This window comes from Mesoplodon bidens (assembly GCF_964165515.1).
Source record: "Mesoplodon bidens genome assembly, chromosome: 18".
NCBI classification, from domain to species: Eukaryota; Metazoa; Chordata; class Mammalia; order Artiodactyla; family Ziphiidae; genus Mesoplodon; species Mesoplodon bidens.
In genome coordinates, this window is record NC_138175.1 from 12,748,582 (window position 1) to 12,776,413 (window position 27,832).

Below are 27,832 nucleotides of genomic sequence, written 5' to 3' on the forward strand. Positions count from 1 at the left end.
CTACACGTCTAACTATAGCCTCTGGAGGGAGACAGATGGGATGACCTTCTCTAGACAAATAGGTAAATTTTCACTTCTGAAGCAAGCAGTGGGATTAAGTCTCTAGAGAAAAAGGTAAGGAACAGTATCTGACCAAGAGAACCACGTTGACCAGTTCAGAATCTCCTGTGAGTCAAATGTCCCTTTCATGGATTGGGTGACCAGACATCCTATTCTTATAACAGATTGAGGTGACCATGAATGTGCACTGGGCTCACAGCCAGTGGAGGCCTGAAAGGTTGTCATGGTCGAGGCCTCTACAGCCTGAAAGCAGGGCTGAGAACATGGATCCTGCAGGGTTTTGGCACAGGGTGGCAAGTCCAGTGGACCTTGCTCGGTGCCCAGGGCTGGAGCATCTGATTGCCCCATTCCAGCTCTGCCTCCAATAAAAGGCACCTGCCCTCTTCCTAGAGGCCCCTTGGGTCCCAACAACCTGGTCCCTTAGTTCTTGGACCCCTTGGGGCTGAAAACCTTTGGACGGGAGGGGCCGTGGATGAGGTCATGCATCTCGTAGGCCAGTCCTGGTCCAGGTTGTGTCCACTGTTTGGGTGATGGCCAAAGTACAGACTTCACCTCTGGAGCAGAAATCACTGTATATCCTCTGGAGGGGGCATTGGGGATTTAGTCACTAGCTATGCTGCCTGCTCCTGGGTAGAATATTCTTGCTCCTGAAGAAGGTGACTCGTCCGTACAATGGAAGTTCTTAGCAGACCCTAAACTCCCTGACTTTTATTTGGGTATACACCCTCCCCTTTCAGGCCACATTCCCAGAGAAGGATACACAATCCGCAGCCCAAGGAGTATAGATCTTAATCACTCTAAGTCAATTTCATTTACCCTGCAGAGAGGTGGAGTTAGGAAGGGGCACGTGTCACAATTCTGGCCAGTGAGATGTCTATGAGGGGCTTCTGAGAAAGGCTGCCCACCAATAAAGGAGACACTTAGGAGGAAACCCTCCCTCTTCAGCTGTTGGAGCTGTAGCTGCCACCTTTCAACCACAAGGGGAGCAGCTGACAGGACACGTTAAGGATGGCAGAGCAGAAAACTAGAACCTTAAAGCCACCCAACCTCAGGGCTTCTTGTTATGTATACAAAACATAAATCCCCTTATTTATTAAAGTCCTTTAGAGTTAGGTTTTCTGTTACGTTCAATGAAATACACCTTATTGCTATAGCCAGGTAGGCATGTGATTCAGCCAAAAGCATTAGTCCAAAAGCAAGAGAATCAGAACAATTCAAACAGCAGCTTCAACTTTTAAAACTCAACTGTACCCACTTAAATGGACTAGGGAACAGAGGAAAATAATGAATAGCCTCACTGTTGCAGAGAAAGAGAAGACAAAATGTTTCTGCCACTAATGAAGTTATGGAGGTTATTTAAGGTCTAGAAAAATTTCAAAAGCTGGAGTAAGGGGGAGCCAAGGGGGAATAGTGAGGAAGGCCTAGAACTCAAGAGCTAAAATGAGTAAGAAATAACATATCCCACATCATAAGCAGAAAAGAAAAGCCAAACTCATGAAGTCAAGGAAAGAAAACCCAAAGAACAAGAATCTGGCAGCACAAAGCAGAAGTATCTCAATTCAAGACTTGAACTGCTGGTCTCTGGAGTAGATACAGCCATAGCTCAATGCCATTAACCATTAAGATCCAACTCATTTTCCTTGCTTAGTTTTGTGCTCCCCAAAATACTCCTGATAATTTGTTTCCCCACATATATCCCAGCCCAAGAGATGAAATGACCAGAGAAATTACAAAACCAGATATATGAAAATTACTGGTTTATAATGAGCACTAGAAGTTGTGTGTGTTTTGATTTAAACATGTCTTCTGGGAGTCTGGGTATAATAAATCAGACCCTTTTGCACATGACTGACAAAACTGGAATTTCTACCTCTGTAAAGCCAATAGGCTGCGGTAACTTTATTGAGATACAGACATGCTAGATGACATTTCCATTTCATATCTAAAGCAATGATTTTCAACCACCCTAGAGTCACCTCACAATGGAAGAGAACCCATTTTAAACAAATATCCACCACCCAACCCCTCCCAAGCCCCATTTAAGAATCACTACTGTAGGGACTTCCCTGGTGGTCCAAAGGTTAAGACTCCATGCTTCCACTGCAGGGGGAGCAGGTTCGATCCCTGCTCAAGGAACTAAGATCCCACATGCCGTGCAACACAGCCAAAAAAAAAGAATCACTACTGTAGTGAGCTATGTTTACTGCTGGGTGTGTGTTGTATCCTTCCAACATTCTAAGGAGGAGGAAAAGGTTAAATGCTTTGCTTTAGGCTGGGTTCTCCCAGAAGCAGACTCTAAGGGAAAAATGTGAATTTAACTGATGATTCCAGGATGCACTAGTAGGGAAGTGGGTATGTAAAATAAGAGGAGGTCTATGCAGGTGCATTCATACCACTGTGGGCAACTATGCTTTCTTCTACTGGCGGCCTCGGATGGTATGGAAACCATTGCTTCACTCAAGGGGTAACTCAAATATTCAGTTGTCATTTCTCTGGTGAGCAAGGAAGCTAGGTATGTATCCTCTGATTCCTATTCACCATTAGCTGAAAGCTGCTCTCAGGGGCATTAACTCCACAGCACTTCAAGCAGAGAGAAAGCCTCAGGAAGGTACTTGCAGTAGGACTCCTGTTGGTGGCAAGTGCTGGAATGGTGAGTGCTCAGGCATTTGGGACAGGCACTGACACCTTCTGTTACACACCGGATGGCTCCTTATTGGCTTCACTTCCCTTTTGACTCTCAGCGGTTCACCTTGTTATGCCATCTTTCACAGTCCCTGACACAGATCTTCTCTTTGCTCCACCCAGAAGAAACAGTTTCTTTCTAATAACCCATTAGTCTTAAATGGAACTCTTTATTGGTTCTAATTACTAAGAGCCAAAAATGTTAGTTCCTTTATGGTTTTTATACCTAAAAGGTTTTGTGAATACAATCAAAGAAAACACTTTGTGGAGACTCAAATACAAAGTTCTATTTATTTTCAATAATGAAATCAACACAACAAAGAGGAATTAATCCTCTAATTTTTAAATCTAACACTATTCTTAGCACAAAACTATCCTCAATAAATAAAAACACATTACTAGTAACCAAGTAAGACTTTTCCCAAGACTCTCTAAATTTTTGTTTGTGTTTTAAACAAAACTGGATGGTAGGTGAAGAAACACATGCTAGAGACTTAACTGACACAGACTTGAAGAAAAGAACAGCCAACAAACAGGCTCCCCAAATATAAGTTGGCAAAAGGAATATGGGGTTTTCAAAGCAGCCCAGAAATCAGAGTTCACTGGGGGATGCAAGGGTTTGGGACAGTCCATGTTCAAAGGCCTTGTAATTAAATCTCTCCACATTCCTAGATTCTTTATTTGGAATCTACCATTCTTGATGTGGAATCTATCATAATCTAGAGAAGCTTCTGCCAAAGGATAGGAGGCTCTTTATTTATGCTTTCTGAAAAGACCCATCTAATTTTCCGCCTTTGACTTTGTCACTAGCTCCTCTCACCAATACAGCAGGGATTCCATTCCAGAAAGCTGTTATTACTATGTAAACCAACCTCTCTGTTTTTGATTTTCCTTTTACAAACACATTGTTACTGCCAGGAACAGCTCTAAATATATCCAATTTCTTTTATTTTCATCCTCCAACTTTGCTTGGCTACAAAATCTAGGACTCACAGAGCAACAACAGCATTGGTCAAAAGATGAGTGTCAGTTCCAATGTAAAAATCTCTGAAGTTCAATAGTCACAAAAAATTTTTTTTAATGCCTTATCTGCCAAACCTTTTTTTTCATTATCTTGCCAATTATTTCTTTCGGAATTCAATCCTCCGAGCTACATTCTGAGCACCAAATTTTTTGACCAGTGCATCTCGGGTACCCTCATCATCTTTTTGCAAATCTAAGTCATCCTGTCGGGACCAAATGGGATACCCATCAGCCCTCTGACCAGACTCTAAAAAGGAGGAAGTAGCCTCCAGCTCACCACTATTTTTTAGGAAGGCCTGTGTAACTGTTGACAGATCCAAGTTAAACTTTTCCATTAACTGCCGGATGATCTTAATGGCAGCTCCCACCTCTGGTGCGGAAACTTTTTCTTCTTCTTCTTCCTCATCAGGCTGTGTTTCTGAGTCTTCCTCAGGTGTGGGTGGATCATCATCACACATTGTTATATGTATTTCAAAATCAGGGCTCTCATCCACCTAGAGAAAGTGATGAATATGACCAGTTCCTAATTACCAAGTCATGAATACTTACTCTTAAAATATCTGGTCTCTCCCAGCTACCACTTCCTTGCCCTTTTCACCCCAATCACACTGGACTTCCTTCAGTTCCTCTTATGTGCTATGTTCCTTCTTACATTTACTCATGTTGAATGTGTGCATACGTGTATGTATGTGTATATATATATATGTATGTATATGATAGGGTAAGGAGAAGTGTGAGTGTGGATGGGGGGTATATATATGTGTGTGTGTGTGTGTGTGTGTGTGTGTGTGTGTATGCATGTGTACATATGTACGTACGTGTATGTATATGGTATTCCAACAGAACATTAGAAGCTACACTTAATGTAAAAAATAAATGTTATGTGCATACACATATATGTATACACATGTATGCACTAGATTATTTGTTAAAAATTTGACTTCACTCTCAGATTGTAAGCTCCATAGGGCAGGAAATGTTATGTTTTGCTCACCACTACATCCCCAGTGCCTACCAATGCCTTCACATGGTAAGTACTCAAAAAACATTGCTGTATGAATATATTAGGCTCTCCACACTACACTACATTTAGGCACGTTACAAAGCGTGTTATGTGAGAGGAGACCTATGTAGGCCATGTTTGAGAGATGTTGAGAGTATCTGAAAGTTTACAGAAAATGAACCAACTTTAAATTAAATAAAATTCAAATTATTTTCCTGTTTTAGACTGACGCATAACCATTTTTCTTAGTGTTAGTAAGAAAAGTTAATAAGATCCTTTTTCTTAGAGAAGATACGCACATATAATTTGGATTTTTTTATTACTCATTATTTTATGGTTGCCTTTCTCTATGATTAAATATGGGATTCCAACAAAGTTTTAGAACTTAACTGAATATGGAGGAGCTAAAAAATTCTCAAAAAGCTCTAAGTATACAAAGAGCTAAAATTGCTTGATAAAAAATTAACCTCTTTAAAAAATTACTTTTACCTGAGAAGAATAAAAACATTTTTAAAAATCCGCAATCTTAACTTAGAAAAACTTACAGATGAAAATACTCAAAGTAAGATGCTTTATACTGCTTAAAAATAATTCTCCCCCATCTTTCTCCCTCCCCTCCTCCTTAAATCATCCTACCAAAAACTAAAAGTACATGCCCAGAACGTTGATCAGTCTCACCTTCCATTTTCCTCCTCCCATCTTGAACTTCTCTCTTACCTTTCTGGGCCTCAGGTGTATAAAAAGAACAGATGGGAAGACCAATTTCAAAGGAGGAGAATGGACGTAGGAAAAAAACATGAGTTAAATCTAGTTAACATACCACAATCTCCTCAAACTCCCGGGTGGCTTCTACAAGCATCTTTTTGACTGCTTCTTCATTCTCCTTGATCTCTTCCTTTTCAAATTCTTCTTCAGGCAAGTCTGGAGTTCTCTTATTCTGTGGTTCTATTAAACAGAACAGCACCAGATTAGAATTAGCCTTTTTTACAGAAACCAAAAATATAGTAAATGCTCTGTGAGCTCTGGGCCAGAAGTGAGCCTGCACTTTTTTCCTATTAGAAAATATCTGTTTTTGATCAGAAGGGTAAGAAAAACATGACATGCATGTTCAATAATTTCTACTCTTGCTTCTGAAAAGTTGTACCATAAAAATGGTGATAATTTTCCTAGGTTCTGATACGTAAAGTAAAAATACTCTTCAAGCTTAATTCATTTTTCGCTTTGTATTTATAGATCTTGCGAATTAACAAAACTGTGCCATAAATTGGGTTCTCTGGGAAGTAGGTTCTGAAATGGAGATTAACATGTAAGGTGTTGATTAGGGAGTGTTCACTGGGCAGAAAGAAGCTGAGCTGTGAGAGTTCCAACAAGGCAGCAACTGAAACCATGTAGAAGTCTGGAGCTAGGAAGGCCCTACAGAGTTGACCAAGTTGGGGCAAGGGAGCCAAGATGTTATTATAACCCCACATAGATTAGTCATTGGATGCTAGCCTAGAATGACAGAACCTTGGGTAAGGCAGTTCTCCCAGGGGAAGACAGATCTGGGGGGTCTACCACAATCCACCACATACCATCTACAGAAAGGACAGCCTCCTAAAGCTAAACATCCTTCTATTTCCCTTTTACTCTTTGTTCTCTGAGGACTTAACTCTGCTATTTTCCACTTAACAAAGACTGACTACTAAGGGGCAACACGAGAGAGTTTTTTTGTGATGGAATTGTTCTGTATTCTGATTTTGGTGGTTACATCACCATCTGTACATGTGTTAAAACACCTAACTGGAAAACTGTATGGCAGTTTCTTAAAATATTAAACATATAATTACCGTATGATCCAGCAATTCCACTTTTGAGAATACACCCAAAAAAAAAAAAAAAAAAAGCAGGGTCTCAAACAGGTATTAGTAACCCATACCACAGCAGCATTATTCACAATATCCAAGACGTGGAAACACTAGGAACAAAATTCTCACACATGTTGCAACATGGGTTGGTGTTTAATGGGTACAAATTTCAGTTTTGGAAGACGAAAATGTTCTAGAGATGGATGGTGGTGATGACTGCATCACAATGTGAACATACTTAGTGCTACTGAACTGAACACTTAAAAACAGCTAAAATGGTATATTGTATCTAATGTATGTTCTACCACAATAAAAAAAAATTAATACATAACTGTACACCAAAATAAGTCAATTTTATTTTACATAAAATTTTTAAAAGAAGCCTTATATTTTAGAGATACATACTGAAACAGATAAAATGGGATAATGCCTGGCACTGGCTTCAAAATAATCCCAGAAGTCAGGATGAAAGGTGTAGATGAAAAAACTGGCCACAAACTATAATCAGGTGAAGTTGGGTGATGGGTACATGCATTATACTATTCTCTTTCTACTTCTGTAAATGTTTGAAATTTTCCATAATAAAAAGTGTAAACAAATTATGGCTCACATAATGAAACACAATGCAATGAACAAGAAAGGAATGAAGCAAACAATGCGCAGACACACAAAAGCTTCAAGATTAAGTTAAAAAAAGAAAGCAAACTGCAGAACAAACTTCTGTCTAGTGTTACTATGAGCAAAAAGGACACAAACGGGACAACAGTGGTTGCCTCTGGGAGAGGAAGCGGGAGAAGGGGTATGGAGCAGTGAGACTCGCTTTTCACTATGTACTCTTTTACACTTGGAGTATATCTGTAGGATAAATTCCTAGAGGCAATATTACCATGTTTAAGGGAACATGTATTTTAAATGTTGTCAGATGGTGTCAAAATTCCTTCCAAAGAAATTGTACCAATGTCCTTCTATTAATAATGTAGGAGTGTACTTGTTTTCATATACCTCGTTAACTCTGGGTATTACCCATTTTGTTAGTTATTGCCAACCTAACAGATAAAATATGACATTGCCTTGCTCTGATCTACTTTTCTATAAAACACACACTTATTTCAGTTTCCATGGGCAGAAGTCCAGGCATGGCTTGTACTGGTCCTCTGCTCAGGGTGTAATTTTTTGTTTGTGAGGCTGCGCCTTATGGCATGGGGGGGCGGGGGGGGAATCTTAGTTCCCTGACCAGGAATCGAACCGTGCCCCCTGCAGTGGAAGCTCGGAGTCTTAACCACTGGACAGCCAAGGAAGTCCCCTCAGGGTCTAATTTATTTGTATTCAGTAACAATATTTCTGCATTTGTTTATTTGCCATTTATCTATTTCCTTTTCTGGAAACTTCCTGTTCCATTTCCTTTGCTCATTTTTCTACTAGTTTTTCTTTTACTTACTAACTCCTGCAAGCTCTTTGGACATTAAGGAAACTCACTCTGTTGCAACGTATTGGAAATATTTTTCCAGTCTGCCCTCTGACTTTATTTATCATGAGAAGCTTTAAATTTTAAGTAATCAAATATATAAAGTTTTTTCTTAGTCTTCCTGGTTTCAGAACTATCAACATGTAACTATTAAAAGGGATACTCAGGGACTTCCCTACTGGCGCAGTGGCTAAGAATCCGCCTGCCAATGCAGCGGACACGGGTTCAAGCCCTGGTCGGGGAACATCCCACATGCCGCAGCAATGAGAAGCCCGCGCACAGCAGTGAAGAGTAGCCACTGCTCTCCGCAACTAGAGAAAGCCCGCGTGCAGCAACAAAGACCCAACGCAGCCAAAAATAAATAATAAAATAAAATAATTAAAAATAAACAAATAAAATTTAAAAATAAAAAGGATACTCGGGAATTCCCTGGCAGTCCAGTGGTTAAGACTCTGTGCTTTAATTGCCATGGTCCTGGGTTTGACCCCTGGTCGGGGAACCCTGCAAGCCGCGGCCAAAAAAAAACCCCACAAAAAACAAAAAAGGATACTCATCCACATTTTCTCCTGGTCATTTTATGATTTTAATTTTTACATTTAAATGCCTGAATATCAAAACACTGAGTAGGGTGAATCCAGCTTAATTTTGTCCCAAGTTCCAATTGGTCTACCAGCCATCTCCACACCACTGATTTAAAATCAGGGCCCTACAAGATCTCCTTCACCCATACCCACAGCCCAGTCTCTCCAAGAATTCTCCCTTTTGCTTCCTCCATCCCAGCCACACAGGTCTCTGTTGCTCCAAGAACACACCAGCTATACTCCACCTCAGGGCCTTTGTACTTAATACTCCCTAAGCCTGCAACACTCTTTCTCAGATAACCAACTGCTGAGTTCTTTCATTTCCTCTGGTCTCTGCTCAAGCATCAGCTTACAATAGTGACCTTCCCTTCTCACCCTGTAGAAAACAACCTCCTCTCCGGCCCTTACCCTGATTTATTTTTTTCTGTAGCACTTCCCGCTGCCCAGCTAGCATTTTAAACTCCATGACTGAAGGGAGTTTTATTTACTGTTATATCCCAGCAGGATAAATGTCTGGCACTCAAGTATCTGCTGAATGAATGAATCTCAAATGTCACTTTTACCAAAAACAAAATTCCTACTAAGCATATTGAATAGGATTAACAGATTTTGCCTCCCCAGATTTCAAATGTTATGCGGAATAGCCACATAAGGAAAGAGAAGCTGGGGAAGCAGCATGATTCTTTAAACAAAAGGGTCTGTCAGTTTACGCTGTCAATACCCGTTTTATCAGAAGTGAAGCATCTCAACAGCTATGCACTGTGTCCTAACCGGCTCTGAATCCCAATATTCTGTTCAACTGCGTTAGAAATACACTTCACCCGAGCGAAACGTGGAAGCGACTTCCCACTGAGAACCTTCTTATGTGAATATGCAGTCATTTAAGCCAAGAAATTAAAATAAGCTGGTCTGGCAAGCATGGCTTTAAAACGTCTTATACTGAATGTACCTGAACACAGAAGAACTATTTTTTAAAACGAGTCTGGGAGATCTCTTAAAAGATACCCAAGAAGCTGGTTCCCCGTTGTCTCTGGGGGGAAAAAAACTAGGTAGCTGGTGGGAAAGGAAAGGGGGTAGAATTTTCCACATACTCCTTCTGCACCTTTTGAATATCGGACCATGCCAATACCCCAGTTATTGGAAAAGTGAATTAAGAGAGACCTTAGAAAACGGCGCAATTTTACCGGGATGTCAAAGTGGGGGGGAGGAGGGGGCTGGACGATGTTCCCCAAGATGCCAACATGGACGCCCAACAGAAGGGGAAAGAGGCCGACGCCCCCGCCCCCGCCTCACACAGGGGACAGCAAAGGGCTCGCGCGTTCGCAGCAAGCCTCACCCCCGCTATCAGCATCCTCGGGGTCTTGCCCAGCTTTCCGCTTGAGTTTCTGGGAGGAGGGGCTCACTGGGGACTCCCCCAACAGGTACTTATGCTCCTGGCCCCGCAGGCGCTTGAGGTAGCGGTCCTTCATGGACTGCCACGAGTGCTGGGTGAGCGAGCTCTTCTCCATCGCTTTCCACAAGGCGTTGCCGGTGACGGAGGTGGGCGAGCGGGCATGTTCCTTCACGTAGGTCAAGATGGCCACGTCGTCCGCGTCCGTGAAGACGATCCGCCTCGCGTGCGGCTGCAGCTCGGGCTCCGCGGCGGCGGCGCCCCCAGCCTGAGCCCCGGGCTTCGTCTCTGCGGCCTGGTCGGTCCCTGGAGCCGGGCCCAACCGGTAGGCCTCCAGCTCGAGCCTCTCGTTGCGCTCCACGCAGTCCAGGATGTACTGCGTGGAGATGAAGTCGCCCGAGGCCTCGGCCGCCGCCTCCCCGGGCTGAGCCAGCAGCACGGCCCCGGGCTCCTGCACGCGACACAAGGTGCCGCCGCCGTGCAGGATGAGCGACGAGAGCCGGCGCTTCGCCGGGCTGGGACGCACGTAGAAGGACATGGAGCTGCCATCCTCCCTCACGAACAGAGTCGAGGAATGGGTTGGCCCATTGGGGTCTTTGCCCAAATCCATCGCCTCAGCCATAGCTCACGCCGAGCACCAGAAGAAGGTGCCGTCTTGCCAGCGCCAGGCGAACAGGGCCCCAGAGCCTGAGATGGCGCTCCAGACGCCGCTGCCGCCGCCCCCCAACCCCGTACTACGCCTGCGCAGCAGTTGCACAGAGCAGTGCCCGCCCCTTTCCCCGGAAGAGGCGGGGCTTCTGAGCGTGACCTGGAAATTGCCGTGCGACCCTCGTCCTCTTTAGGTCCGGCCCTCTGGGAAGATGGCTGAGGTGCAGGGGTTTGAAGTTAAAGTGGACGACTGCGAGCCGAAACTGAGCAAAAAGTAAGTGTCGCAGCAGGTCATTAAAACGTTTGCTGTCGGAGAGTCTGAACTAGGAGGCGCCTAGAGGCTCCGGCCGAGGCGGCTGTGCCTGGGGCCTTCCTGCCGGTTCTCGTGGGTATGAACATGCTGGGACGTAGTCGCTGCGCCCCGAAACTACATCCCCCAGGATGCCCGGGGGCCCTCCGCTGGTTGGGTCCTTCCTCCTTCTCGTAGTCGTGGAGTAAGAATGCGGAGAACTGGGCGGGGACAGAGAAAAGCGAAATTTACTCCTTCCCTTTTCTCCGAGAAATGCGTTACTGTGCCACACCCCTGTAAAAAAGATGGAGAAACGTTAAATACCCTAGCTTTTCAGAAGCACCTTCAACGTTCGAACTTTATTTATCAAAGGCCATTCTGAACCCTTTGTATTAAAGGGATCAGTTCTAAAACTGTGTCGTACACCTATCCATATGGGTTAGAGCATTGTGAGTATGTCTGGCAGTAGGGACTGTCTTATTTAGCCGGGTACACCAAACTGCACTTAGCACTGCTGGCTATATCTTTGTTAATCACCCCAAATCCTTGGAGTATGAAGGTAAATATAAATAAGTTTAGATTAGCTGCCCTTTCACTGTGTCTTGTATTCTCTTAATACTGCACTCCTTCTCAACCGGAGTTCTTCATAGAGCATAGGTAATGATCTGAGTGACTAGTTCCTCAGTACTCCTAAGGATAGTACATAAATATAGCACCGTTCCAGAGGCATCGGAGAGAAGTTAGTGAATTGCATATAATGCCTGCTTTAGTGCATATTTTTAGTTCTGTTTCTTAATTGTTCTTGGAACTTCCTTGGTGTGAATCTTTAGTGAGCACCATTGTATGCCAGTTATTTTCTCCAGGTTTAAAAACAGATAGGCTGCCTGCCAGGTGATTCATTCAAGGCCACATTTATTTTAAGGCAATAAAGAACATATCTCTGTCATTCTGTTGCCTTCCAGTGTTAATGTATAAACTTAATGTAGTCTAAGACTCTTTATGAATTTCTTCTTTCCTCCTTGTTCCTGGAGCTCCAAACAAGGCTTGTCTTTGATTCAGGTGATTTTGTGTGGCTTGTTTTTAGCTTCCTCTAGAGTTTGCAGTTGATGGTGACGTTTTGTATGCTTCCCATTGCCATCTTTGTGGACAGGTATTTCATCATCAAGAGAGAAACTACATATCAGGAACTTCAGAAACACTCCCATTATCTAGACTGTTGTGATCATTTCTACCCATAAACCATTGACTGTCTTGCTGTTGACCCCAAATAAGCACCATCTTACCATTGCCAGGACTGAGAACATTGTCAGTTAATTTGCAGCACAGTGAGTGTTACAGGGTTGATGTCAGCTGAGAGGGTCTTATGTAAAATGGGACACTAAAAGGTTGTGTAACCTCGCCTTCTCCCCGCACCCAACCCATAAGAGTAGGAGTGCTGGCTGGGAGTATGTGTACTGTCTGTCCCATCTGACACCACATCTCTGTGTTTCCTGTTAGGTGGTGGTAATCATTAGTTCCAGGGTAATCTGCCATGTTGACGCAAGCTGCTGTAAGGCTTGTTAGGGGGTCCCTGCGCCAAACCTCCTGGGCACAGTGGGGGCAGAGGGAGCTGCGCCTGTGTCAACTTGCTCCTTTCACAACGATTCACAAGGACAAGCCACTTTCTGATAAAAGAAGGTTGGTGCCCATTACCTTCTTTATTGCTCTGGGAGCAAAAATCCTTCCCTTACTTAGTTGCTTATCTGTTAAGCCTCTGGCTAAGTCTTTGGACTTGCTAAGGAAACAACCCTGCTACCTACCAAAAGCAATAGTCCTTTCTCAGTTTCTCTTTAATAAATTCAAATTCTAACTCCATAGATTCTTTTTGGGGGGTGGGGTAGGAGTTTTATTAATTAATTTATTTATTTTTGCTGTGTTGGGTCTTCGTTTCTGTGCGAGGGCTTTCTCTAGTTGTGGCAAGCCGGAGCCACTCTTCATCGCGGTGCGCGGGCCTCTCACTATCATGGCCTCTCCTATTGCGGAGCACAGGCTCCAGACGCGCAGGCTCAGTAGTTGTGGCTCACGGGCCTAGTCGCTCCGCGACATGTGGGATCCTCCCAGAGCAGGGCTCGAACCCGTGTCCCCTGCGTTAGCAGGCAGACTCTTAACCACTGCGCCACCAGGGAAGCCCCATAGATTCTTGAGATGACTTTTAGGTCTTATTCTAGAACAGTGCTGAGAACAAAACCCTTTATGAATAAAGAATTTCTAATGCAGGTTATTTTCCCTTCCCTGTCTTTCTGGAATTTCTTTGCTCCTGAGATTAACTTGGTTTCTAGTCTCAGTTCTTACTCCTAGGACCTTTTTGGATTATCCTTATTATTGATTTGACTTAAAGAGCAACAGCCAGTTGAATGGAAAACAAGTTCATTGTGTTAATGCCAGGAAGAACCAGAGAGGCTTTGATGCCCACTGACTGAATGACAGCACAATAAGTCTAGCACACTGTTCTAGAAGGGTGACTTCACAACTGCTACAAAGCAGATCCTATCCAGAGACACTTATTTTGAGGCCCTCAGAGTCAGTTTTCTTACTTAAAAGATAATCATTTCAAATCTCCAATTAAGTTTTTTTAATTGAGTTATTCTAAACTCATAGATAATAAATGCACCCTGGAGCCAAACAGTATGCAAGCCTAAGGATCATTTGCCATGGTTCATTATGACAGGATATTCAGTTAACATTGGTGGTTTAAAAGAATGATCAAGTCTATCTGAATAATGAGGGTATCCCTCTCTACCCAAATCTGTTTGGTTTCTGGGTTCAGATAGCAAGTTTTCAAGTTATTTAAACCAAGTTGTACCAATCGCTTTAGTTTTTGAGTCTCAGGTGACGAGTATCAAGAGTTTGAATAGTGAGAGATTTGACAAGAAATTTATCCACATCTGTAAAATTTCTGTCCTTGAGGCAGAGTGTGAAGGGTTAAGATAGGGATACCTAGAATGGTTCACGTTTGCATGGTTACTAAAATGCTAGGGGTGGGGTCATCTCTTTATGTACATTATCTCAATCCTCACAACATTGGGGGAGGAGGATGTCTGTTATTATTTTACAGGAGAAATTAAGTTACTTTCCCGAAGTCACATAATTGGTAGGTAGGCATGTCAGGATTTAGCCCCAGGCAGTCTGGCTCCAAAGACGGTATATTATCCCCTGTGCTATGCTGCTTTGTACACTATTCTACCCAATTTGTTGTCAAAGTCAGGCTCCACTGTGGAGAGTGAGGCCAATGCTGAGGGCCATTGTCAATGCATTGATCAATGCTGGGGGAGAGATTGTCAGTGGAGTGTCTCCCTGAACTCTGAAGAGCCCCCTCTTCCTCACCCCACCCCAGACTAACCCACTCCTTTCGGGAGGGGAGAGGGATGACAGACAAAGCTAGAGATGTCGCCTTATCACACATCAGATCTGATGCTCTAGGAACTTCATATTCTGCAGAGGAATCCAAACAACTAAGATTCAGTCCCTGGCCTCAAGGAGCTCCCAAGCCTAATTAGCTTGAGAAAAGCCTATCTTGCTGATTTTCTGGAAAACCTGTTTTCCTATTCTAAATATAAATTAATATGTAGGGTTTTCTTTGTCCTTGTCTATCTTGATTTTAGGTGGGGTCTAATGCCAAGGACCTCAGACTGGAAAAAAGAGACTGAGAAAGATCTTTCACATCTTTATTCTAAGTTTCTTTTTTTTTCCCTTGTCTGTTTCACATATAGAGTTCAGTGACTGAGAGACTAACAGTGGGCGTGTAGAACTGGGCATGAGTGTTTCCCCAGGTTATTCATAGTTTTGATAAGTAGCTATGGGGCGGAACATAGAGGACTCTTCAGGCACCTGTCACGTTGAACATTTTCATCTTCCTGACAGTGAGCTAAAGAGACGCCTGAAAGCTGAGAAGAAAATAGCAGAGAAGGAGGCCAAGCAGAAGGAGCTCAGTGAGAAACAACTAAGCCAGGCCGCTGCTGCTGCTACCAGCCACGCTGCTGATAACGGTGCGGGTGCAGAGGAGGAGAGCTTGGACCCAAACGTGAGTCCTCGGGACCGCTGCCCTGGCTGGGCCTAGGGAAGCTTCTGATGCGGATTATGGCAAATTCCTTGGGACCAGTGATTAAGGAGATAAATAGGGACTGAAACAGGCACAGGGATGGATGAGGGTGGGCCTACCACCCCATCTGGTTAAAGGCACAAGCCCTGCGCATTTTTCTTGTCGACTACTTACAGATATTTGGGAGAATCCAGTACTTCGAAGTGACTGATCTTCCTTGGAGCTAGCTGGGCCTTATAGAAGCCCCAGAGAAAATGTCTCCCTAAAGGTGGGCTGGGGTTTACTTTAGCCCAGAGATTGGCAAACTATGGCCCACAGGCCAAAGCCACCACTACCCCAAATCCCTCCTCCCTGGTTTTATAAATAAAGTTGTGTCGAAACACAGCCATGCCCATTTGTTTACATATGTCTAAGGCTGCTTTCACACTACAATAGAGTTGAGTAGTTGCATCAGAATAAGTTTGCTGACCCCTGATATAGAGTATTCCTTTTACACACCCTCCAGGCCCATGGGCCTGCCTTGGGGAAAAAGTCTGGTGTGTGGCCAGGGGCAGGAAAGTAGGAAGATGAGTGACTCACCATGCAGATGTGTCTACAAAAGTGGTAACCAGGGCCATCTGTACCAATTAAACATTATTTTAGGCAGAGATGTGATTTTTCTTTTTGTTGAATCTTGTATTTTGGAATTCTGGCCTTTATTCCCAGCTGTGGATCTGGCCACCCTGCATATTTAAGTGCAAATCTCACTCCGTATTCCAAGCCTGTGATTTCAAGGATGCAGGGGGGTTGGTTAAAGAAACCTCACTGTATTGGGGCCCCTCTGAGGCAGAATACAGAACTCCATTAGACAAGCCTCTGGACTGACGATGTTCAACTTCTCAAAAGCTCTTTTGTTTTTTGTTTTTAACAGCAATACTTCAAAATCCGCAGCCAAGCAGTCCACCAGCTGAAGGTCAATGGGGAAGACCCATACCCACACAAGTTCCACGTCGACCTCTCGCTCACTCACTTTATCCAAGAATACAGTCACCTGCAGCCTGGGGAGCACCTGACTGACATCACCTTAAAGGTGGCAGGTAGGAAGATTCCCTGGCAGTTTGCTGAGCTCCCACAGCAGGCAGGCCTCTCCAGTTGCACACAGGAAGGTCTGGGGTGGTCTCGCTCTCAAAAAGCTTAAGTCGGAGGCTACATTACTAGAGATGGCACCAGTATGTCTATTCACAGAAAGGAGAGCAGCCCTGAGGCATGAGGTCACATTCCAGTGGTGATGCTACAGAGGAAGGGGCATGCTTTGTGGGGGACTCCTGGCCTGATGCTGCTACTCATTCACAGTCCTTTATGAGGACTTCCCTTCATCAGTGGGAGCCATGGCCCTGAGCTCCTAAAAATTGCAATCTGTGTTCCTAGACTACTTTACACTAGGCTGTTTTTCTAGAGCACTGTTATTTTGGAGTTTACTGTCTTGTGTGGGATCTTCTCCTTAATTTAAAAGATAATTGAATCCTGTCTTTCGTTTATACCTTCCCCCCCAAAAAATATATAAAACTATTTGTTGTAGAAAATTTAGAATGTTGAAACATTCAGAAAGGCAAAGAAAGAAAAGTTTGATTACCCATAATCCCACCACCCAGAGAGAACCCCTGCCAATACTTAAATGCCCCCCAAATTTCTTTTTCTTTAAAATCCAGTGTTTTCACTAAAATATGTCTTGATGTTAGTTATTCTGGGTCAGTATTCTTAGGTACACAGTGTGCTCTTTATTATTTTTTTTAAATAAATTTATTCATTTTATTTATTTATTTGTGGGGTCTTCGTTGCTGCGTGCAGGCTTTCTCTAGTTGTGGCGAGCGGGGGCTACTCTTCATTACGGTGCACGGTCTTCTCATTGCGGTGGCTTCTCTTGTTACACAGCGCGGGCTCTAGGCACATGAGCTTCAGTAGTTGTGGCTTGCGGGCTCTAGAGCACAGGCTCAGTAGTTGTGGCGCACAGGCTTAGTTGCTCCACGGCATGTGGGATCTTCCTGGACCAGGGCTCAAACCCGTGTCCCCTGCATTGGCAGGCAGATTCTTTTTTGTTTGTTTGTTTGTTTGGGGGGTTTTTTGTGGGTTTTTTTGCGGTACGCGGGCCTCTCACTGTTGTGGCCTCTCCCATTGCGGAGCACAGGCTCCAGACGCGCAGGCCTAGCGGCCATGGCTCACGGGCCCAGCCACTCCGCGGCATGTGGGATCCTCCTGGACCGGGGCACAAACCCGTGTCCCCTGCATCGGCAGGCGGATTCTCAACCACTGCGCCACCAGGGAAGCCCGGCAGGCGGATTCTTAACCACTGAGCCACCGTAGAAGCCCTGTGCCCTTTAAATATGTATTCTCAAGTCTTTTTTTTTTTGGAAATTTTTCTTGAATATAATTTTTTTGTATTCTGTTTCTTGCTTAGCTTTATGTTTGGGACTCTTTTTTTTTTTTTTTTTTCTGCAGTACACGGGCCTCTCACTGTTGTGGCCTCTCCCGTTGCAGAGCGCAGGCTCAACGGCCATGGCTTATGGGCCCAGCCGCTCCGCGGCATGTGGGATCTTCCCGGACTGGGGCACGAACCCGTGTCCCCTGCATCGGCAGGCAGACTCTCAACCACTGCGCCAACAGGGAAGCCCCTTATTCTCTTTTTTTTAATTTAATAACTTTGGTATTTGACCTCACTGCTTTTATGTTGTTTATTTTCATGTGAGATTAATTTTCTTCAATGTTAAAAGGAAGCTTGGTTCAGATAGCCTTTCCAACTTCACTGAGCTCCCTCTTCTGTTGTTTTTGTGGAGCATTCAGAAATACAGCACCTTGCTTTCTGGGATTTTCAGGCTCTTCTTCTTTCTCACTTTTGTTGGACCTTCTCTTTCCTTTGTCTCTGTTTTCTTGGTCTTGTTCAATTTTGTGGGGCCTTGTCCTTGGAGAGATCCCTTGCTGTTAAATTTAGAGAGTTCTTGGGGGCTACTCTAAAGGGCTTCATCCCCTAGACCTTCTTATGCAGCCCACTATATTCACTTGTATGGCAGTAAGCTGCTATCCTCCGAGTGTCCGCTGCTATCCTCCACTTAGCCCTGCCACATTTTCCAGTGAATACCTATGGCTTTTTGGAAGACTTCCAGTTCTCAGACCTGCCAGAGACTCCATTGCTTCTTCCCATATAGAGGTCTTGGGGCCCTTAGTGGTTTTCCCCATTGCTTGTATTTGGGGATTCTTGGGAATATCTTCCCACATAATTTTGTTGTAAATTTTGTCCATGGCTTTTTGGCCTTGCCTGTCTAGTTGTGCTTTCTTTTTTTTTTTTTTTTTTTTTTTTTACTATTTATTTATTTGGTTGCACCAGGTCTTAGTTGTGGCATGAAGGATCTAGTTCCCTGACCAGGGATCAAACCCAGGCCCCCTTCATTGGGAGCACAGAGTCTTAACCACTGGACCACCAGGGAAGTCCTTGTGCTTTCTGTTTTTATATGAGGATTTAGGAAGATCCCACAACTATGCTGCCACCAACATTCCAGGAATCCATTGAACACCTTTAAAAGCCAGATCTTCCTGCACATCTTTTAACTGGTTTAAATGGCGAGCCAACTTTGTCATGAAGAAAATGGCAGGGCTTAGGCCTCAGGCTAAAATCAAATTGTTCTAGTTTATATTCTGCCTGGATGTAAAAACTACAGAGGGAGCTTTTTTGGCACTGATATCATGAAATAGCTTCTGCTTCTGTCATTATTTTTGCTGTTCTCTAGGTAGGATCCATGCCAAAAGAGCTTCTGGGGGAAAGCTCATCTTCTATGACCTTCGAGGAGAGGGGGTCAAGTTGCAAGTCATGGCCAATTCCAGGTATATAGAAATATCCAGTTACAGGCCTTTCTAGGTTGGCTCAGAGCAACATGACTGGGGACAAAGGCCCATATAGTCTTCTTTTCCCATAGGAAATTAAAGTTAAAGGGAGTGGTATATGGTTGGGAAAATAAAAGGGCCATCTGGTCACCTGGAGAATAAAGACTGATCTTGGGTTGTGGAGCAGTTAAAAATAAAAGATAATACTTTTTTTTTTTTTTTTTTTTTTTTTTTTTTTTTTTTTGCTGTATGCGGGCCTCTCACTGTTGTGGCCTCTCCCGTTGCGGAGCACAGGCTCCGGACGCGCAGGCCCAACGGCCATGGCTCACAGGCCCAACCGCTCCGCGGCATGTGGGATCTTCCCAGACCGGGGCACGAACCCGTGTCCCCTGCATCGGCAGGCGGACTCTCAACCACTGCGCCACCAGGGAAGCCCAAAGATAATACTTTTTAACAGTTGACTTTGAATCTGAGATTCTTCTTGGGTACACATTAACACTTTAGTGAGGGTTCCACAGTAAACCAGTGGTCAGTTTTAATTTGGGATATTGTATACTGAATTATGTTTTCCATTTATTCAGGAATTATAAATCTGAAGAAGAATTTATTCGTATTAACAACAAACTGCGCCGGGGAGACATAATTGGAGTTCAGGGCCATCCTGGGAAAACCAAGAAGGGCGAGCTGAGCATCATTCCCTATGAAATCACACTGCTCTCTCCTTGCTTGCATATGTTACCTCATCTTCACTTTGGCCTCAAAGACAAGGTAATTTCTTGTGGCCTCCTGGCTCTGGTTTATCATACCATTGAATAAACACATCAGTGATTTCTATCTGTTACTTTTCATTTAGGAAACACGGTTTCGTCAGAGATACTTGGACTTGATCCTGAATGACTTTGTGAGGCAGAAGTTTATCATCCGCTCTAAGATCATCACATACATAAGACATTTCTTGGACGAGTTGGGATTCCTAGAGGTGATGGAAGGTTCTTACCTGACATGATGAGCTGCATTCTGGGCTTGCCTCTTACTCTTCTTCCCTTCCCTTCCCCACAGGCACATCCTGTGTCAGTATCCTTCATGCTCAGTGAAAAGTCCCCTTTCTTGCCAGTGTCTTTGTTCCGCCTTGTTTATTTAGTGCCCTGATTAGGAAGGTAGGACAGGACTTCTAAGATAATGGACAAAGTAGAGGGCCATCCACGTGCCAACAGTGCCATGTTCAGTGTGTTATCAACTCATTTTGCTTTTTTGTAGCATTAAATAATATTTTTCTTGATTTTTATTCAACTTATTTAAACTAAAAAATGTTTAGGAAAATTTGTAGAGCAAACAAAAATTTTTTTTCATATTTTCTAATTTTATGAGAAAGCTGAGTACCTGTTACCATACAACAAATTCAAACAATAAAGAAAGAAATAGAAACAAAACTGAAAGTCCCCTTTCATTTTTTTCCCAGCTAATGTCCCTCTCCAAACTTGAATTTGAGGTGGCACAGTGGTTAAGACTGCGCTCCCGATGCAGGGGGCCAAGGTTCAATCCCTGGTCAGGGAACTAGGTCCCACATGCATGCCGCAACTAAGAGTTTGCATGCCACAACTAAGGAACTCTTGAGCCTCAACTAAGGAGCCTGCGTGCTGCAGCTAAGACCCAGCACAACCAGATAAATAAATTAATTAATTTAAAAAAAAAAACTTGAATATGTATCCTTCCTTGCCATTTACTCTGCATATTTATAATACCTCCATTCCTGTGCATGTTGCAGGTGGGGTACATGTGTAAGTGTTTTAGAAGGGTTTTATTTTTTGCTTTAAACATAAATGAAGTCACATCGTATGTATTATAATGGACCTCCCACACACACACACAAAATATATTCTGGGGCCCTTTGCATGTCACACATATATATGTGTGACATGCATACTTGCATACACACATATATATGTGTGTATGTGTATTCCTTTTTGATGCTTTATAATTATTTCCCCTATTGATAGTTTAAGTTTCTGATTTTCTTCAGTAATGTTTTAGTGAACATCTTTGTACACATGGACAGGTGTTTCTGTAGGATGGATTTCTAGAAGTAGAATAAGTCAAAGGGTATAAGCAGTTACAATTTTTAATAAATACTGCAAACTGAACTCAAGAAAGGCTGTACCCATTTAGAGTCCCACTAACAGCTTGTGAAAGTTTATGGTACTGTGTTAACGGTGTTTGGTATTAATAGAGACTATTCTAGAAAATCAAGCTACCTCTACTTCTTTTGTCAAGCACCTACACATTATTATTGAACTTAACTTTTACTTGGGATATAGTAGGCTTAGCCTATCACATTCAAAGCATGAGCCATTCCCAAGAACTGTAGTTTGAGGACCTCTGTCTGTGAACTAAATGCTTTTCCTCTCTTTTAGATTGAAACTCCCATGATGAACATCATCCCAGGGGGAGCTGTGGCCAAGCCTTTTATCACCTACCACAACGAGCTGGACATGAATTTATATATGAGGATTGCTCCAGAACTCTACCATAAGGTAGCCAATAAGAAGATGCCCTGTGTCCTTAGAGAAGTAGAAGGCTGAAAAATATTGGCTAGACAGGTACAGTCAGAAATAAGAGGAACATTGAGGGTAGAACAGCCAGGAGAGTATTCTAAATTGTCAGGCTTCTGAGTGTTACATTTCTGGAATTTATCTATAGGATCAGTAGAGCATTATAGGGCAAAGTGGGTATCTTTCCTAGGCATACAGATCCTCCTAACATACTTTGTTTCCCATAATCTCATAATACTTTTAAGTTTATAATCCTCCTTGGATTAAATTTGATTTTAGTCTTTTGTAGAAGAATGAGTTGAATCTCTGTCTGAAAGTTGGAAATATCCTCAAATCACCAGAGTAAATATCGAAGACTGTGTCATTTAAGATTCTTACTTGCAAACGACAAAACCTGTTAATGGTGTTTAAGCAAAAAGAAAATGTACTCGATGGGCTTCCCTGGTGGCGCAGTGGTTGAGAGTCTGCCTGCCAACACAGGGGACACGGGTTCGTGCCCCGGTCCGGGAGGATCCCACATGCCGCGGAGCGGCTGGGCCCGTGAGTCATGGCCGCTGAGCCTGCGCGTCCGGAGCCTGTGCTCCGCAACGGGAGAGGCCACAACAGTGAGAGACCCGCATACCGCAAAAAAAAAAAAAAAAAATGTATTCAAATATATAAGGAAGCTCACAATTTCCAGGAAGATCAGAGAATCAGGCTTGGAGACCACACAACTAGAAATGATGCTGAATCATATTGCTGGGCTGTTCCCATGAAGAACCCAGTATCTTCCAGTCAGGACAGTTACCACAACTCATAAGCTTGGCACTAGGCACAGGTCATTGCCATTGGGACTTCTGCAGTTACTACCTCTATAAGCCAGATATCTCTGGCCCCCTTCACCAGAAGGGATTCTGTGCAATACCTGCATCTTCTTTGCATGTTGAAGTCTCACAGGTTGGGGAACTTAGGTCACATGCCTACATCCTAACCCCAAAAGAGGCTTCTTTCTTGGGGAGGCTCACACTCACAAGATGGGGGGCACCCCAGGCAAAGGAAGAGAGTTCAGTGATCCTGGACAGCCAGAATGATGACTATCCACAAAGGCCTAAAGAGAGTAGGGCACTCAGCATTTGGGTAGAGACCTGAAAGCATGCCTTGAGCTGTGAAATCCAAGTTACAGCTTTTGTAGACAGACACTTTCCCTAGCCAGTAAGACAAGATTAGCTGCCATGACCACGGCCGTGTGTTGTTATCAGATGCTGGTGGTTGGTGGCATCGACCGGGTTTATGAAATCGGACGCCAGTTCCGGAATGAAGGCATTGATTTGACTCACAATCCTGAGTTCACCACCTGTGAATTCTACATGGCCTATGCAGACTATCATGATCTCATGGAAATCACAGAGAAGATGATTTCAGGTGACCCCTCCTGTCCCTTTGTCTTTCACACGTGTCTGAAGGGCTGGTGTGCCACTTTCAGTTGGACTTCCTGTTGGTCCTCTTTAAATGACACATATCTTTCCCAGGGATGGTGAAACACATTACAGGCAGTTACAAGGTCACCTATCATCCAGATGGCCCAGAGGGCCAAGCCTGTGAGATTGACTTCACCCCACCCTTCCGGAAAATCAGCATGGTAGAAGAGCTTGAGAAAGCCCTGGGCATGAAACTGCCAGAAACTAACCTCTTCGAAACAGAAGGTAGAGTGATGCACTCCTTCATTGTAGGGCCCTCCTTCCTGTTCAGCTCTGAATTAGATTAGGTCAGGGCTAGAATTTCCCATGTTATTCTCTTTATATACCTCTTAATGGGGTAGTGTGATATCTTCTGTGCTAATTTGTATGTTTGTATTACAGAAACTCGCAAAATTCTAGATGATATCTGTGTGGCAAAAGCCGTTGAATGCCCTCCACCTCGGACCACAGCCAGGCTCCTTGATAAGGTGAAAGGCCGTGCACTTCTAGTACATGCCCTCATCCAGTGGTAACGCCCCTCACCCCCTATGAAGGTGAACTCCACTGTAGAGAATGAACTTCTGCAGCTTCACAAGAAAGCTGTAATGAGAGAACAAGTTTTGAATTCCTGCTGTACTAAGCTCTGTGCCAAATAGTTATGTTCGCTACCTTATTACTAACCATTGAGAAGCTTAGGATAAACCCCTATAGCATCAGGTATAGGGTTAGGGTCCGAGGCCTCTACCACCAAGACGGAGACGATCAAAATACCATTTAGAAGGGCTCTCTAACTCTGCTTTCTCCTTAAGCTTGTTGGGGAGTTCCTGGAAGTGACGTGCATCAATCCTACATTCATCTGTGATCACCCGCAGATAATGAGTCCTCTGGCCAAATGGTAAGATAAAGCACGGTGTTGCAGTTACCTGTTGCTGCATAACCTCAGAACTTAGTGGCATAAAACAGTTTATTCTCAAGAGTTTGTGGGTTCATTGGGTAGTCTTTCTGCTCTACGTGGTGTTGGCTAGGGTAACCCAAGTGGCTTTTTTCAACTGGGAACTCTGCCAGGGCACCTTGCATCTCCTCCACATGGGATCTCATCCTCTGGGGCCTCTCTGGCAGTGTAGCCAGGGTTCCAAGTGGAAGCATTCCAAAAGAATAAATCCTGATGTGCAAACACATACCAAGCCTCTGCTGATGTCCCATTGACCAGAGCAAGTCATATGGGCAGCCCAGAGTCGGTGTGGCAGGGACTGCAGAAGGGCATGAATACAGGGGGTGTGGTTCAGTGTATCAGTCTGTCACACACGCCTGTTGTGAAGATAATTAAAGCTTCTTTGTCTCTCACCCTCCTCACTAATGTACCAAATGATTTGGTGCCAAGAATGCATGCAGGCTTTGGGTCACAATCAGTAACAATTTTGAGTCAACTAGATTTCAGGAATTCTTGTTTGTACCAGATGTTCTTGCTGAACCTGCGTATTCACCCTCCCCTTTGGTCTCCTGTCCCCAGGCACCGCTCTAAAGAGGGTCTGACTGAACGCTTTGAGCTATTTGTCATGAAAAAGGAAATATGCAATGCCTACACTGAGCTGAATGACCCTATGCGACAGCGGCAGCTTTTTGAAGAACAGGCCAAGGTAAGGAAGGAATGTGTGCCCACTCACCAGAAGATATCAGCCTTAACCCTGGTCTGTGTCTTGTCTGCAACTCCTGGTGACTTCAGCAGAATGAAGGATGAAAGCCACAGGCTTCACTGGAGGAGGTCACATTTCAAGATGGAGAACTTGACTAGTTTGGGGCCTAGAATTTCTATATAAATGGAGCTTAGGCATGAATATCTGTTGGAGGAGTGTGACACTTGACAAGAACATAATTTTTCTTAGATGGTACATTTATTGAGGTGGCGTGAGGATGAGAAGCCAAAGCAGCCACAGGCTGCCTGTACTAGCACTGCCACTGATGGGTGGTTCAGGAAGTGGGAGAAAGACTGTTGGGAATCATCAGAGTCTCTGAAAGAAAATGCGTTTCACTGGACTCGAAGAGCCCCAGGCAGTAGAAGTATTTTCATTTCGCAGAGAAATTTGCATGTGTTCTGAGGTAGAATTCATCAGTCCTGACCTCCAGGTCTTTGAAAGAAATGGCTCCATCCTGGAGTTACCGGGAAACCAATCCCCAGCAAGTGCTGGGTGTCCAGAGCATCCCTGGAATGATAACGCCTCTGGACATTTTCACGTGCTCACTCAGACGCCGAGAGAGCACAGCCTAGAACAACGTCGCTGTGTGGTTCTCCTCTTCCAGGCCAAAGCTGCTGGCGATGATGAGGCCATGTTCATAGATGAAACCTTCTGCACTGCCCTGGAATACGGACTGCCCCCCACAGGTGGCTGGGGCATGGGCATCGACCGCGTCACCATGTTTCTCACAGACTCCAATAACATCAAGGTACGAGGAGACCCTGAAGGAGCACCACTGTCTTGGAAGCGGGGTGTGGTGGGCCTGGAGCATAAAGAGGGGGCTTTGGGCTAGGAGGAGGGGCAGGCAGAGAAGTTACAGGTGACTTCACAAGAGGAGGGGCAGAGCATCTGACCTTACAGAATTGGGGGGTTTTTCAACCTGAGGCAGAAGAAATACTAATTGTTCACATTTCTTAAGGATCCAAGGAACATGCTAAGCCATCTACATGCATTATCTCATTTAACTTAAGCCATCTACATGCATTATCTCATTTAACTTAAGCCATCTACATGCATTATCTCATTTAACTTAAGTCAGCTTATGATGTGTAGAAACTGTTGCTATCCCATGTTTATAGTTGAGGAAATCATATTTGAAGAGAACCTCTCTGTTTATTCCTTCTTTTGACATTGTACCCTAGGCAGCACTGTGCATTTCTTCTCTTCCATCCTCTGTAACTGAGAGGGACTGAATTGAAATAAAAGAACCAAAAAAAAAAAAAAAACACAGATCTCCGGGTTTTGGTGATAACAGTAATGAGGGGAGAAAGGAGTAGGTGGATAGCCAGGAAAAAGTGTGTCTTAGCTTCAGAATGCATTCTCTCTCCTGTAGGAAGTGCTTCTGTTTCCCGCCATGAAACCCGAAGACAAGAAGGAGAATGTAGCCACCACTGATGGACTGGAAAGCACAGCAGCCGGCACTTCTGTCTAGAAAACGATAACAGCAGGTCGTGTGACTTGGGCATCTCTGCGTTTGTGCAGAAGATCAAGGACTGCGAGGGAATTCCTGTGTGTGTTGCTGTCTGTTTGACTATCACATTTCATGTCCGCCATCAGAAGAGAGAAGAGGAATTAAGAATTCCTTTTCACTCCTTGTTACCAAATAAACCATTTGTCTCTACTCCTGTCTCATCACTCTTTTTACTTTTGGAATGTCATCTTATTTCTCAGCTGACATAATGAATGTTTAGGATTATACCACTTTATTCATTCAACAAATTTATATTAATGTCTGCTCTGTGCCAGCCATTGTTCCAAGGGATTGGGGACACAGCAGTGAACAGAAGCCAAGTTCCTGCTTTTGTGGAACTTATACTCTTGCTTTAGGGGCAGGAGTTTGGGGGGCAACTAAACAAACAAGAAACAAGTAAATCCATATTTGTGGTAGTGATGCATGCTAAGAAGAAACATGAAGCAGGGAAAGGGCACAGAGGTGCTATTATATTTTATTTTAAAGTCTTTATTGAATTTGTTAACAATACTGCTCCTGCTTTATGTTTTGGTTTTTTGGCCGTGAGTCATGTGGGATCTTAGCTCCCCGACCAGGGATCCAACCACCCCCTGCATCGGAAGGCAAAGTCTTAACCACTGGACCTCCAGGGAAGTCCACAGAGGTGCTATTTTAGATAGAAGTGATGGAGGCAGTGCTACGTTGCATATGTGGTCAGGGAAGACCTGGGTGACATTTAAGTAGAGATCTGAGTGGAAAATGGGTGATTCAGACTACAGGACTGCATTTTTGAGGAATAGCAAAGGGATCTGGTTCGGCCGGAGAGGAGAAAGTAAAGATCAGTAAGGGGCCAGATCATGCAGCCATCTGTAAGCCATGCAAAGGAGTATGTATTTTATTATGAGAGGTGTGAAGCCATTGGAGGATTTTCAGCAGTGTTGTTCTGTTTGTTTGTTTGTTGGCCACACCACATATGGCATGTGGGATCTTAGTTCCCCAACCAGGGGTCGAACCCATGCCCTCTGCATTGGAAGCACGGAGTCTTAGCCTCTGGACCACCAGGGAAGTTCCCCTGAGCAGTGTTTTTAAAAGATTGTTCTAGTTAGCATGTGGAAAGCAAGAGTGAAAGGGAGACAGCTGCCCTGCAGCAGTGGGCTGAGGAGAGATGATGGCTTAGCCGTGGGTGGTATAAAGTGATGGTGATGGTTGAGCCATTGGACTTTGCCTGTGTTCCTGAGGTCAGCAGAATCTGCTGTCAATGTGGGCTGTAAGAAGAGGAATCAAAGATAATTTCAAGGTTTGGGGCCTGACCAACTGGAAAGTAGAGTTGTCATTGACTTGAGATGGAAAAAACTTGAAGTGCAGGTTTGAGAAGGAAGGTTGAGTGTTTGGTTTTGAACATAATGAAATTTAACATGCTTGTTAGACATTGGGTGGGAAAAGTGAATAGGATGCTGAATAGTGAGTCTGGTGTATTCTCATTTACAGCACAGTTCAGTTGAGCTAAGAATGTGACAAGGGTATGGCTGGGGACCTGCTGTTAAAAGAGCCCATGACACAGGGAGGCAGCTGGGGGAAACTTTTCTCCAATGAGACAATAAAGGACTTGTCTTTTGCACTTCAGCAAAACCTCTGCAAGCGTCTCGGCTTGGGAGTTGCCAGTCTACTTTCACAGAGCAGGTTTTTACTTTGCGGTTGGTAAAATCTAAGCACGCAGAATTACCTAACTGGGAACTACAGGGAGTGCTG

At 44.1% G+C, this 27,832-nt stretch overlaps 2 protein-coding genes across 3 annotated transcripts; one reads left to right on the forward strand and one right to left on the reverse strand.

The window, feature by feature from the left end:
- Window positions 1-3,019: 3,019 nt before the first annotated feature.
- Window positions 3,020-10,779, reverse strand: TERF2IP (TERF2 interacting protein). The gene is made up of 3 exons (XM_081217745.1): window positions 9,995-10,779; window positions 5,589-5,713; window positions 3,020-4,259 (listed from the first exon to the last, which is right to left on the reverse strand). Exons 1-3 carry the CDS (start codon window positions 10,668-10,670, stop codon window positions 3,864-3,866), a joined length of 1,197 nt encoding a protein of 398 aa, XP_081073871.1. The 5' UTR covers window positions 10,671-10,779; the 3' UTR covers window positions 3,020-3,863.
- A 71-nt stretch (window positions 10,780-10,850) lies between these two features.
- Window positions 10,851-26,254, forward strand: KARS1 (lysyl-tRNA synthetase 1). Of its 2 annotated transcripts, XM_081217743.1 has the most exons (15): window positions 10,891-10,970; window positions 12,483-12,662; window positions 14,886-15,045; window positions 15,974-16,139; window positions 18,822-18,915; window positions 19,497-19,683; window positions 19,769-19,894; window positions 21,327-21,446; window positions 22,703-22,865; window positions 22,973-23,146; window positions 23,303-23,388; window positions 23,710-23,795; window positions 24,411-24,537; window positions 25,199-25,342; window positions 25,967-26,254. In XM_081217743.1, exons 2-15 carry the CDS (start codon window positions 12,517-12,519, stop codon window positions 26,063-26,065), a joined length of 1,878 nt encoding a protein of 625 aa, XP_081073869.1. In that variant the 5' UTR covers window positions 10,891-10,970; window positions 12,483-12,516; the 3' UTR covers window positions 26,066-26,254. The 2 variants fall into 2 exon arrangements, with proteins under 2 accessions (XP_081073870.1, XP_081073869.1); XM_081217744.1 differs by lacking the exon at window positions 12,483-12,662 and having other exon boundaries at window positions 10,851-10,970.
- The last annotated feature ends 1,578 nt before the right edge of the window (window positions 26,255-27,832 follow it).

Bases quoted from the DNA above. Each gene is read 5' to 3' on its own strand.
- TERF2IP (XM_081217745.1), bottom strand. From the start codon at position 10,670: ATGGCTGAGGCGATGGATTTGGGCAAAGACCCCAATGGGCCAACCCAT. The intron at 5,714-9,994 runs GTGAGGCTTGCT...TCTGTTTAATAG, and splicing joins CGAGGATGCTGATAGCGGGG to AACCACAGAATAAGAGAACT. The intron at 4,260-5,588 runs GTATGTTAACTA...CACTTTCTCTAG, and splicing joins GGGAGTTTGAGGAGATTGTG to GTGGATGAGAGCCCTGATTT.
- KARS1 (XM_081217743.1), top strand. From the start codon at position 12,517: ATGTTGACGCAAGCTGCTGTAAGGCTTGTTAGGGGGTCCCTGCGCCAA. The intron at 23,147-23,302 runs GTAGAGTGATGC...TTTGTATTACAG, and splicing joins TAACCTCTTCGAAACAGAAG to AAACTCGCAAAATTCTAGAT. The intron at 23,796-24,410 runs GTAAGATAAAGC...TCCTGTCCCCAG, and splicing joins ATGAGTCCTCTGGCCAAATG to GCACCGCTCTAAAGAGGGTC.